This window comes from Scomber japonicus, chromosome 10 (assembly GCF_027409825.1).
Source record: "Scomber japonicus isolate fScoJap1 chromosome 10, fScoJap1.pri, whole genome shotgun sequence".
Taxonomy (NCBI): Eukaryota; Metazoa; Chordata; class Actinopteri; order Scombriformes; family Scombridae; genus Scomber; species Scomber japonicus.
In genome coordinates this window covers 30,670,706-30,684,693 of record NC_070587.1, presented here as the reverse complement: position 1 = coordinate 30,684,693, position 13,988 = coordinate 30,670,706, and the positions used below count along the sequence as shown (strand labels likewise).

At 39.5% G+C, this 13,988-nt stretch overlaps 1 protein-coding gene across 1 annotated transcript; it reads right to left on the bottom strand.

The window, feature by feature from the left end:
• Positions 1-313: 313 nt before the first annotated feature.
• On the bottom strand, positions 314-13,701 carry tlr18 (toll-like receptor 18). Its single transcript, XM_053327658.1, has 5 exons — positions 12,710-13,701; positions 11,116-12,298; positions 9,431-9,874; positions 1,624-1,764; positions 314-617 (listed from the first exon to the last, which is right to left on the bottom strand). Exons 1-5 carry the CDS (start codon positions 13,699-13,701, stop codon positions 453-455), a joined length of 2,925 nt encoding a protein of 974 aa, XP_053183633.1. The 3' UTR covers positions 314-452.
• Positions 13,702-13,988: the final 287 nt, after the last annotated feature.

Here is a 13,988-nt window from a genome sequence, read left to right as displayed (position 1 = left end):
AATGAACAGCCGTAACCTGTCTGATAAAAGGGACAGGCTACGTCTCATAGTCTGTAGAACCGATGTCATTTATTGCACCTTGCTCAGTGAAGAGCAGAACAAAAGAGAAGGAGCAGAGCTGCACACTGTCGAAGAAAGGATGACGTCAAGACCAACAGGATGACATGAATAACTCATAACAGACACTAAGTGGTACCTGTAGCTGCCTTAATTTAGTAGAACTACAGATGGGCGACTGATAAAAAGGAAAAATAACTGATGTGAAAACAGGACATGTTTATTTATGGAAGTCTTCTGAAGCACATACAAATAATATTAAGTTGGTCATCAGTGATAAGTCATTTCCCTAACATTACAGAGTGCTGTGATTGTTGATTTAAACATCCATAACATTGTTAATATATAAAGTCTGTAAAGAAAGGGTCATTGATTTAATGGAAAATAGACAATTTTCAGGCTTTCTTCCCCCCTTTCTTGCAGAATTCTTCGAAGAAATCATTGCAGGCGACGGTCAGCGCAGCGACCAGAACGACAAACTCCTGGAAGTCTAATTCTTGGTCTCCATTTTCATCCAGGTCAGACATAATCTCGTCGATCCCCTTCGGGTCGTTGGCACACTAAAATAGAACCAAAAAGGTAATGAGGTCACAAAAGGTCATTTATCATCAATTAAATCTGAAGAGTACGGTTTAGACCTGTTCTATGTGTAAAATGCCTTGAGATGATTTTGTTGTGATTTGGCGCTATATAAATAAAGATTAATTTAAATGGCATCTCCACACATTTGCAAGCATCGGAAAAATGAAGTTCCCAGGTGAAAAAAGACACTCCTCATAGCCATTCCCAAAATGCTGCAGACTATAATAGTAATGGGCCTTTTTCAGCTGAATAGATAATTGACAACCGAGTGTGATTTTTTTTTACTTTACATTCAGGTACATTGCTGGTCACTAAAATTACAAAAGCATTTAGACTACAATCATATTAAAAATCGCATTAATGTGATCTTCGTCAACTCAAAGTTTGGGAATATTACATGACCATGTTTGTTGGCATACAGTTGGTTATAAGTTGCTGACCACATGAATTGAAACTAGGCTTTTACTCTCAGGGTTTCATATTCTGGATGTAATTTTAGGCAGGACGCCTTAAAAGGAAGCGCACCTTGAATTTGGACGCCAGGTTTGTGCAAACATAATGATAACAGTATAATGTGTGTTGGTTTCATTTCTGTCTGACTTGCTTTGGTGTTTTATTGCATCAGCAACGATAACCCCTATGTGATGACAGCGGCTGCAATTTTCACAACTACTGTATCTGCTCTCAACCGACAGTACACAGTAGGAAATACCCAGCTTTCTCCTGATCTAAGAGCAAACTGCCTCAGATGTCTTTTGTTTGCTTGGTAGAAATTCTGTTTAATTGTAAATATCGTATTTGTCTTTTTTGTATATAAAAAGGTTTAATCTGTTAACAGTATAAATGGTCTATAGTGACTCCAGAGAAGCTGAATGAATTACTTCCAGATACAATAGTAGAATCATTGTGGTATTTAAGTCTTCCTAGTATCATTAGTAGCATTTTATTGCTGTGAATGCAAATAACCTCAGTCAAGATACTTACTGCCATTAGGTCTTTGAGTTCAGTCTCCAGCAGAGTCTTCAGCTCTACTTTGCTCAGCTTGTACTTGTCGCCTTCTTTTGACGAATAGGAGTGAAACACTTTGATGAGGCCCTCAATAGCCTGTTCCAGCTGGGAGTTCATTTTTCAGTCGTAAACGTAAAACCTGGAAGGACAAATTAAGAAAGTCACAATTAAAATGGAAGATTCAAATTCGACTGCAGATGTCCCTGAATGCTGAAAGTTAAAACTGTTCTTTTTTTTAATTTTTTTATTTCCAACATGAAATTGAAGGGAAAAATAAATAAATTCAGTCATCAGGTTTGCAGTGATATAACTTTTTTTTTTTTTTAAGAGCTAGTCTGGACAGGTAAGCGTGTAATGGTTCAGTGAAAGGTTTAAGGTATTTGCAGAAGCAGGATGGAGGCCAGTCTCTGCATACTGAACACTACCAGATGTAAAAAGATTAGAGTGTGCATATGAGTGAGAGAGAGTGAGAGAGAGTGAGAGTGAGAGTGAGAGGCATAACTGACTCAAACTATTCTCCAGAATAGAGGAGTTACTGTATGTGACATGAAAACACAACCATAGTCAACATTAAATATATTCAATATACAGTACATGTTTCTGACCACTTAAGGCTGATTAAATAAAGCATGAAAGTCAGGCTGTTGGTGCATGAACTCATGTCTGCAGAAAGGTGAGAGCATCATAGGATACATGTCTGTTACTCTATTTGATCAGGCAAATGCTTCTCATTCATTTATTCATTCCTCAACCCCCGAGTAACCTGAAAACCAATTTTGTTTTCTGATAGTTTATATACACACACACACACACACACACACACACACACACACACACACACCTTGGCTCATGGTCTTCAGCCTCAATATTATTCCAACTCGTCATTTCTGCCTGTTGTTTTTCAGCAATAAACATATTTGGTGTCACAATTATTTCCACATAATGACACATTCAAATAATAACCCGAATAAGATTATGGCAAAAATCTAAATCACGATTAATTGAACTTTTAACCTTGATTACGATTAATGAACGATTATCTCCACCCTTGATGAACAGTTATGTATTTTCACAGTTTCTTTAGTTTAGTATTTTTCATTGCTGATACATGAGGATCTTTAGGTAGTGAAAATAATGATGTTTTAATGTCTAGTTTACTTGATTAGAACTATGTAAAGATCATGGTTTGGGTTAAAATCATCACTGGAGACAAGTTTTCAAATTCCTTAAAGATATGCCACCTTTGCTGTCATGGCAACAGTGAACACCATGATTAATTGACATGAGCAAGATTAAGTCGGTTAGAGTTTCTAAATGTCAGTTTTGATTATTTTTCAATTAATTGCCCAGCCCTGACCTGAATACGTAAATATTATCAATAAATGAAACATCAATTAAAGCAAAAAAAAAAAAAAAAAAAAAAAAAGGGAAGATTTGTACATTTATGTTGAACCTGTGCTTGTCAGAAAGTTCATGATTCAAAGATGAATGTTTCCAACTCTGTTTTGTCCTATGAGAGGACAACCATCAGTCTGTTGATTGTGGTGTTTAATCATGCCAACTTAAGATGGAGAACTAAACAGAAATCCCTTGACAACAAACAACCAACAACAAACGCTGCATGTCTTTTCGTTTGCACTAATGAAATCAATCAATGTGCTTCAGCTTTTTCTCTGTCCTCCCTTTAACTCAAGTATGTGTTCCTAAACTGTGTCAAACCTGCTGATGTTTGCCTGAAACTCATCTTGAGGCAAAATAAAATACATTGCAGGCATGAAAGAGTTGACACAGTTTAATCTAACCTTACAGCTGTTCTTCACTATAAGACACCTGAGAAGCTGCCACGTGGGGGGGCTGAGTCATTTCACCTCAAACTCCCTGAACCAGTGAAGGACAAAGAACAAACCCCCTGCAGAGCAGTCTGTACATAAAGTAGACTTAGATCGAGGCTTGCATTACGTTACATAAACAACCGGCTGCCTTCACGCTGGTGATTAACTCTTCAGAGCTCGGTCGTATTAAGTCATTTAGACTATGATCATTCTGGCCTATAGCTCATCAATAATGCAGGCTGCTCTACACCTGTGTGTCACTCTATGAATAACTTCAGAGTTTGAGCAAGATAATAACAGCCTAAATAATGTTTTTTTCCCTTTTTCCCTGATTTGACGAGGCGCCACATCTCCTTAATTAGTTTCGATGATTGCCTTTAATCATTTACTCCCGCCGCGATCAGCGAGCTAATTAAAAATCTGCAAATGTCAAATACAAGACTGGTGTTAATTAACTGAGACAGAGACTAAAGCACGAGGCATAGATAGAGACACTATTCCACGTGAAAATCATAGAATAAATAATTAGAAACTCCTATCAGTTGTTTTTTTTCTCGACGTTTCGCCTCCAATAACTCCTAAATTTTACCTTTCTGAAGAAAACACAGTGAAACAGCATCGACTCACCTGACAATTGAAGCTTACAAGTGCTGCAGGAAGTGACTTCAGCTCTCACCTCATCCGTTATATGGGCTCCTCTCGCCTGCGTGCAAATCAACCTGGTCACGCGCCTCCCTCTGGACAGCAGCATCACCTCGTGCACAAAGGAGCCGCCTGGCCTTGTAAGGTAACCACAGACGCTTTGTGACTTTGTGCCATATCAGAGAAACCTAGCTGGAACTAACAACTATGCAAATGTGGCCATGTAAGGCAGCATGTTTAATAAGGGTCGAGAACTGACATATCTACATGGATGGTAGCCACTTTTAACTTCAGCTCACACAGCAGTTAAAATCCATCACTACTCACCAAGATTGCATGGAAAACTGATTATCAGCCGTCTCATCCTGAGCATTTACTATGAAGGCACAGTGTAAAGCATGTTGGTTATACTGCACAAAAAAGGATACAAACACTTCAATCAACAAACATATATATCAGACTAAAATTTGAGGCTGCCAGATACTGAACCTGGATAATTAATTCCAAATACATGTGAATCTACTCTCTTAAAGCTAAATTATTGACCACATCCACATCCACTGATTAGCATTAATATGGAGTTTGGATAACTATGGTGATCTTGATTGATGATGTAGTCATAAGTGATCAGGTGTCCTGCCTTAGCAATCTGTTATATTATAATTGCATATGAATGTATTTCATCATAGTGTTGCCAGTCTTTATCTTGTGTTTTCATTCATTATCCATAATATATTACAAAATGTGCTTTAACATATACATTCAGTCATTTTGTCATTTTGGTGCAATAATCCAACTTAAACATGCCTTGATTATTATGAGTCAAATTCTTCTCCAGTGATGAAAAATAATATGAGAAATACTTTAACCAGAAGCTGATCCTTCATTTTTCATAGCACAGTTTTTCCACCGTGAGCTGCTCATGTTAATTTTGATCAGGCCTCACTTATGTTTAACAAGTGTGACTAATGCTTTCCTGCTACATCATTTCCAATTAGGGGAATGATTACACTTGAATGACCAGTGGCAACACAAGTGAAGTGCAGGCCAGTAAAGTGGAAATCTTCTTTTCACTTAATGCAAATCATTGGTGTTGATTTACATCGCTATCTCAGGAGGCCAACACGAAGGCTTTATGCATATTTGCATGCTGCCAGTTTAAACTTTAACTTCTCCTTTCTCAATACCAAAGTGCATTTGCTATCTAACAATGCTTTCCATGTTTTTATTACAGTGAAGTATTTATCCTGGTGGCAGTCCATATTTAGTATGAAATTATGTGATATAATGCAGCTATTTCATGGACTGGCATTATTTGAAACTAAATTTTACTACACTATTAAAGAAACCCTAAATCTATCTCAAACCAGTAAATTATTTTTGTTATATTCCTGTGAGATTTTTGACCTATTGAGACTTCTGCTTCTCTGTGGCTAACCAAAGCAATAATATGTGGTTGCAACTGCAGATAATAAAAGAATAATCCAACATAATCACACCAGTCATGACTAACAAAGTGACATTTTATTCAGTAACAAAATAATACAATCAATAACAGTGCAGCATTTTACAAGTGGTACCAATTAAGCCGATACCGTGTGATATTTTCTGTATAGCGTATCAGTCAAAAGATAAAACCATATTTTGTTATCTTTTGAGGAAAAACAAGCTACTGTGGGAACAAGCCCCTAAAAAAAGTGGCTTGGCTCCTTTTATGCCTCTGTTTTTCTCTTTCTGTCTCTGTGGGACAGTAATGACAACATCAACCAGAAAAGAAATATGCTAATGGGTGCCATCTACTGGCCATTTGAAAACCCAGCAAATGGCCACTCATGTAAACTCTATACCAGAGGTGTCAAACTCATTTTCATTCAAGGGCCACATACAGACCAATTTCATCTCATGTGGGCCGGATGATTAAAAAGATGGAGGGAAGGAAGGAAGGAAATAAGAAGGGAAGGAAAGAAAGACAGACAAAAGGAAGGAGGGAAGAAAGGTATAGAACATACAGAAGGAAGGATGGACAGACGGAAGGAAGGAAGGAAAGAAGGAAGGAAGGAAGGAAGGAAGAAAGGAATGTAGGAAGGAAGGACAGGTGGATGAAAGGGAGGAAGGACAAAAGGAAGAAAGGAAGGTAGGAAAGAAGGACAGAAGGAAGAAAGGGAGGAAGAAAGGAAAAAAGGAAGGTTGGAAGGAAGGAAAACAGGGAAAGTGGGCCGGATTGGACCCATCGGTGGGCCGGTTCTGGCCCGTGGGCCGCATGTTTAACACCCCTGCTCTATACAGTAGGCCAGGGGTTCTCAACCTTTTGCAAGCTGGGCCCCCCCAAAGCTGGTTCATTGCAGTTGGGGCCCCCCCTCCTCCCGGTGTCACCCTCCCTCGCGGCCCCAACCCCACTACACCACCTTGCATAGATAGATAGATAGATAGATAGATAAAATAATAGATTTGTTATTTTTAGGCCCACACTATTATTATTATTATTAGCCTATTATTATTATTATTATTATTATTATAATTATTATTATTATTATTATAATCATCAGGTAGGCCTATCATCATTACTAGGCTATTGTTATAACTGGCAGTAGCACCAGACTTCTAATGTGAGCTTGCAGGCATTATTATTATTATTATTATTATGAGTAGTGATATCCCTATTATCATTACCAGGCTAGCTATATAATTATAGTTACATGCTTTGCTGTTATTATTATCATCATTATTATTAGTAGTAGTATTACTATTATTATTATTATCATAGGCCTATTATCATTACTAGGCTATTGTTATAACCGGGAGGTAGGCGATGCTAATGTGAGACCTGAGCCTGCTTTGCCTTGCAAAGATCCTCAATTCTTGGTGCAATGTCTGATAAACATAGCCTCAAATCATCCTCAATTTGTGCACGATTCCGGTATTTCGTTTTGAGTGCAGTCATTTTCGAGAAGCCTGCCTCACACAAATATGTCGACGCGAAAGGGAGGAGAATCTTCAATGCGACGTCACAGAGTTGAGGGTATTCCTGCATCAATGCTGCCCAGAATGACGAAAGAGGGCAGGAGGTGAAACGTTCCTTCAGCCTACTGTCACTCTTCAGCTCAATAAGCTGTTCCTGCATGTCAATTGACAGCTCGTTTGCTGTGCACACAAATGGATCTCGAACCCACGCGAAAGAGCGATAATCCTCTTTGAAATACGTCGCAAATTGTTGTCTCATTGCAGACAGGTGCTCAGACGCTGACTGAAATAAAGAGGTGAAATCGTGTGACGTGCCTGCATCAGTGATAAAGTCTGCAAGGCTGGGGAACATGTCGCGATTTGTTTTTAATGATTTTTCCCTCCATCCTGTTGCCTACTCGCGCCCGCTCGCGCCCGGGGGCGCGCCCCACCGGTTGAGAAACACTGCAGTAGGCTACAGAGGTAATACTGAATGTGAAAGAAGAAATAAAGAAGTCAAAAATTAAAAAAAAAAAACATTAAAAATCCAAAATGCTTAAAAAAAACATTCACCGTATGAGCTCAACTCATTTCAAATGCATTAACAATAATCATGGTAAAAAACATAAAAAAGTAAGCAAAAAGTGGTAAGCTGCTTCCTTCAAATCATAAACATATAAGACCACAAATTCACAGTCACTATTTGTCACTATTGCTTTATGATACTGTTTTAAAATTTCTGCTTTTTATTAAAGGTTTCTTTACACTGCCGGCCTCTTATCTTGCACTTCAAGGGAGGTTTGAGACATTAAATTCAGATATTTAGAGCCTGTGTTTAATAGCTTTTTTTTTTTTTTTTTTTTTTAACAATTGTGCATATCAAGTTAAAGGTCTGCAGATATGCCTCGTAAATATATTTTAAGTTTCCATTCTGCACCTTTTAAAGTTAAGTTGGTGTGAAAGATTTAGCTACATTGGTCTTTTTTTCTTATATAAAAAAATAATTTATGCCTCTTAGGTTTTGTTTTAAAGCAACTGTTATGTTGTTGTTATCCAGAGTGGTTCAGTCTCATTACTATCAACAAAACTGATTTGGTGAGAGTGAGAGTGCTGAGAGCTGTTATCAGCAAAAATAAATAAATAAGTAAAGCTCTAATAAACCCAATGTTCACCACCAAACTCTAAAGCAGTTGGTGATGAGACAGAAATACTTGACTATTTGCTTGCATTTTAGCTATGAGTGATAGACGGATGGATGGATGGATGGATAGATAGATAGATAGATAGATAGATAGATGTTCCCCAGTCCCCCCCAAAACGTTTTCCTATGAAACACTGGTACTGTGTGGCCTTTGACTCGGCCCTATAATACCAGAGTTCGAACCTTCATGATCTCATTCCTCCGAGGGCCAAAAATGTAACAGAGCACGGGCCTTTCACAATGTGGGCGCTGTCACCACATTTTCCTGGCACCTCGCTTGTTATCCAGAGTGCGACATTGGAGATCTCATCTGAGCCATCGAGTTTGGCCTTTCAGCTCCTGTCAGTGGGGCACCTGGCCCGATACACTTACAGGGAAAGCGGAGCAGAGGGCATCGGCTCAGCCCTCGGAGATAACATGAGACAGTGCCATGGGCAGAGAGGGATCGTGTAATTGTCTGTTAGGGGTGGGAACCTCTTGGCACCTCACGATTCAATTAAATTCTGATTCAGAGCGCTCCGATTCGATTCTGAAACAATTTTTGATGCATCTCAACCATAGACTGTATAAAAGAAATGGACGTAACATCCGTGACGTCACCCATTGGTTTGTGGACTGCTGCTCGGAAGCCAATAGTTTCGAATCTAGGCAGTGCCATCTTGAAAATGTCAGGTGTATGCTGGGAAAAATAAAAACATTTTTTATTTAGAAACTTTAAAATTATATAGACCTAGTAGAGTGAAACTGCCTGTATGCGAGTGAAGGCAGAGTGCTTATCATGTCTCTAGCAGTGCAGAGCAGCCTCTATTTACTTCACCTCAGAGTTTACGTTGTTTCATGCTGCAGTGTGTGTTGGTCAGCTGTTCTCGTTAGCTGTGCCGCTCCGCTTATGACAGCTGAGTGACAGTGTTGAAAGTTCACAATAAACTTCACAATCATCTCAAAAATGTAATTATTTAGTCTTTGAATTAAAAAATGCTTGCAGTGGCTTCTTTTTAAGATGAACAACAGATGAACTCACACAATGCATCGTAAAATTTCCTCACCTCTATTATCTGTCATCATAATGGGGCATTGGCTTTTGCTCCCAGTTTGTCATAAGCCACAGACAAAAATACAGAAGGAATCAAACAATCTACATTTTTTAACCTGCTGTTCAAAAAGTCACCACTGGGATTTGTTTGTCATTGGACAAATCATCATTCCTCTTAATAATCTCTTTTTTGGGTTCTGCTTCTTTGTCCGTATTAGGCATTGAAACTCCTGGCCTCTGATCTTCCATCATCAAAGAAATGCTTCGCACAGATGAGGTTCTGCTCTTAGTACTGTGCATCCTCTCTCGAGTTATTGTTGGCTTGCCCAGAACACTCTTAAGCTGCTCCCAGAAAAATGCCTGCTGGTTGGCGTGCTGTGGCCACTCGATGTAGGTCTTGGTACTCAACATCTTCTTAAGCTTGCAGTATTTGCTGGGCAGGGAGCCGGGATCAATGGGCTCTTTCAACACGAGGATGATGTCACTAAAGGTCTTTCCCATTGCTCTTTGCTGAGCGAAGTACAGCTCATAGTTGCACCACTCGCTGTTGACAAAGTTTCTTGAGAGGACAAATATTACCTAAAAGATAGGGACACAAAAACAAAAGAAGAAAGGAAATTAAAACATATTTCTAAGTTATTAATTCTCCTATTAACATTGGAGTGGACACATATGCTTGCTTTATGCAAATGTAGGTTTATCATTATTGAAACTATCCGGAACAATGAAATACTGTACTGCATGCTCCAAAAATCTGCTGAAAGGATAACATGACAAACCACCTGATGGCCAAGCATACAGCTGACGTCCCGCTCGCCAAAGGCAGACCACTTTAGATAATTTGCAACAGAGACACATGAACAACTCTACAAGCAACAAGCTTTCAACAGTGATTACTAAACTGGTTGCTACAACATGAAGACTGGTTAACATTGTGGAGGACGAGGGTCTGCCTTTGGGGAGCGGGAGGAGGGCTCTCTGTATCAGCTGTATGCTTGGCCAGCCAGTAGTATTTGAGACTTGATGTACTCCGGTGGTAACTCAGTTCAAATCGACAATAAATGCAAATAACTTCAGTCTTGAGGAAAGAACACCTGGCAGGGCTTTGAAGCTGAATTTGCTATTCATAAGACACCTTTCTATGTCTGTGTCAGCTTGTTATCCAAAACGTTACTGCTGCATCGCTTTCTTATTTCCAAACTACAGGACATGTGTGTGTAAAAAAAAAACAGCATTAAAAAAATGTGCTTTAAGTCATTATTAACTTTGACAGCTCTAATATTTATATATATGGGTGCATGTGTGTGTTAGTCAGCATAAGATGCTCAGTAATGGCCATATTACACCCAACAATCAGTTGTTAGTTTGTTCATTTGTCTCTTCAGTCCTTGAAGAATAAATATTACAAAACACAAGACATTTTAAGGCACGTTTTCATTGTACCTGAACTAAGATGGCAGTGGGAATTCCTAGAGGGGAAGCGCAAAGGGGGAAGTCAATAGTGGTTCAAGCCAATACTCTACCACACTCTAACCATGGCCCAAGGCCCAATCCTTGAACAGTTTGTACAGTAAGTTAGAGTACTTTATTGGTCAATTATGAATATAACTGAGTGAGGAGGTCTAGTAGGTGATGTTGCCATCGCCAGTACTATCATGTGACTGAAAATGAAGTTGCATAAAAAACTGTGGGTCCAACTTACAAGCTGGTAAGTTTCACAATTGGTTTTTACGCACATACTTTATTTGCAAAAACAGGATGGTTTTGCAAGTCTTAACTGGCATTTACAAGTCTTATATTACAAAACTACAGTGTGGTACCTTGCGGCTGCTTTCAATGTTCTCAATGATGTTATCGATAATCCACTTCCCTGGCATGAAGTCCCTCTCATGAATACACAGATGATAGGGATTCCTGTTGTTCTCCAAACAGGGCAAGAGGTCGTCCCTCACCCAGTCTGCATCAGAGTGACTGTATGATATGAAGGCATGATAAGTAAAAGTTCCTGGTTCCCCTGCTGCTTTTTCCTTGTGAGCTCTGTATTTTGCCCTGATTATCTGATACGTGGCTTTAGTATACCACGGGAGGTCAAAAATGTAGCAAATCAGCATCAATATCAAGATCACTGCTGTAGTAGTCGCAACACAGATGATAATAACTAGTCTGATATCACATGCCACTTGACCTGGGAAGTATTTGGATATGAATGTGTTCAGTAAGGCCTCTGGATGGTAACACCTGTAGTTCCAAGGCCAGTCTGTCAGGTTCACATTTGTTTTTGACATTGTGTCCTGGACAAAAACATAAAGCTCACAAGTGCAATGGTAAGGATTATTCCCAGCCTTTAGGCGAGATAGTTGAGGCATGTCCTGAAATGATTCCTTGCTAATGAGTCCAAATGAATTCCCATCCAAAGCCAGTGACTGCAGTGATGGACTCTCCCACTTTGATGGGATAAACTTGATTTTATTCCCACTCAGCAGGAGCTCTTTCAGGCTGGTAGCTTTCTTAAAGTATGTCATGTCCAGCTGGTCCAGGTCACAGTATGATAGGTCCAAATAGTGCAGTGTGGTGGGCAGACAACGAAGGGCTTCACTTTCGAATTTATTGTGGTGAAGGATAAGCTGAGTGAGATTTTTTTGCCAAACACAGTCCCGACTGTTTTCAGCGGATCCCAGTTTGTTGTTGCTTAAATCCAACACTTGCATCTGCCGGAACTCCCTTGTTAGTGATGACAAATCTTTTAAACTGGCCAGCTCATTGGAGCTCATGTTGAAAGAGTGAAGGTTTGGCATGGCGCCCTTATAAACACACCGCTGGTTGAACACGAACTCATCCTTTAGTCGATTGTTGGAGATATCCATAAACTTCACACCTTCCATCTCAACCCAGGCATCACAAGGCACAGAGTTGAAGTACACATACTGAATAGACAGGTGTTTAATTTTGTTGAACCAGGTAAAGCGCCAGTCAAATCGTAGCACATCAGGATTGCTGATGTACCTACAGGAAATGGAGATTGTCAGTGTCATGTATTAAAATCACAGAAATCACACAATAAATTCCCTTTGTGTATTAAATGTGCTAAATAAAAAAAAGTTATGTTCTTATGTTCCAAATAAATTGCAAATATGTTTTGGTTACATCAGTTTGTGTGTTATTTTACAGACAAGTTACAAGTCATAACAGGTCAGCTGTGAACTAGACCATGTAATGCTAACTGAATGCTTCATTAGCCTGGGGAGAGCAGCATGAGAAGACAAGTTCAAGAGCGTGACTCAGCATTGGGAACTAACCTTTCAGTTTAAAAATTGCACAGTTTATTGGTTTTGGTTGAATTTGAATCTAAGTCTTTTGGTTACAAGATCATTTCATACTGGTACATGATATATCAAAACCAAAGAAGATACCCACCAAAGATCCAGCTTATCCAGTGCTAGATTTGTGATGCTGGAACCTGCTCCACTATCAACAAATGTGGGTGAACGGGCAAAGTCGATGTACTGAAGTCTCAACCTTTTGACAGAGGAAACTTGTAAGTTTGTTAAAGCCATCCTCAGTAGGTTCTCATTGAATTTACCTCTGTGGAAGACGATCTGATTGGCTGATATATCTCCTAAACCCTGGAAAATGTCCTTCTCTCCCATGTAGTACATGAACTCAAAGAGGTTACGGAACTGGATGATGCTGAAGATCTTGTTGGAGATGTCACGCAGCATGTCAAGGAGAGCGTTCGGCCGTTGATCTATGGCCATATCAAAGCCCATCTGCTGTGTCTGGATGACTTCTAAACTTCCAGGTTCATAGTAACTTAGATTGGAGGAGCATTTGATTGCAAAGCCATATAACCTGATGTTCTTCAATGGCTGAAAATCTTCTTTCTTTAGCCCCATCACCAGAGGGCCACCCATCGACAGAACCTTGAGTTTGACCAATTTGGAGAAGCTGTCAGCCAAAGTGGCATGTTTGTAAAAGTTATTAGACATGTAGAGCTGTTTCAGATTCAAGAGAGGAGTCAACGCTGTGGCGGGAATCTCCTGCAGGGAGTTATTGAAGATGTTAAGCTCCTCCAGTAGAGTGTTGTTTTTAAAGGCATCGTCGTCAATGTGTGAAATGTTATTGTACTGCAGCCGAAGGATGCGAAGCCGAGGGAGCTGGAGGAAGTCGTCAGCATGGATAGCTTGAAGTCTATTGTAGGAGAGATCTATGGCTTCTAGTGTGGATGGAAATTGTTGCCATGGGACACTGCCGAGCTGCCTTCCCAGACAGTCTGCAGAGCGGCCAGAGTTGAAGATGTGACAGGGTCCTTTCTCAATGTTGGTGGTGGGAGATGAAGATGGGCTTGGCGTTGGGGATGTGAGTGTTCCAAGAAGGAGAGCACAGAAGTTAATCCATTTCATAATCATCATGGCAGTTGTTGCAGTGACCTGAAAATACAAGAACAGGAGAGATCAGTATGGAAAAATACTCATCTCATACTCATCTTCTTTGCTTGATCTTTTTCTTTTTGTGAAACTATACTTTTCCTACAGTATGCATCTTAAGGAAATACTGTACTTTTTACTACACTACAGTATGTAGGTTTTATTTAACACAACAGCAAATAGTTTTCTTTACTTTATTCCTTTTTGTATTCACATTTTTTCTTCTTTTCTCTTCTTATTTCTCTTCTTATCCCTTTGGTTTCACCCTT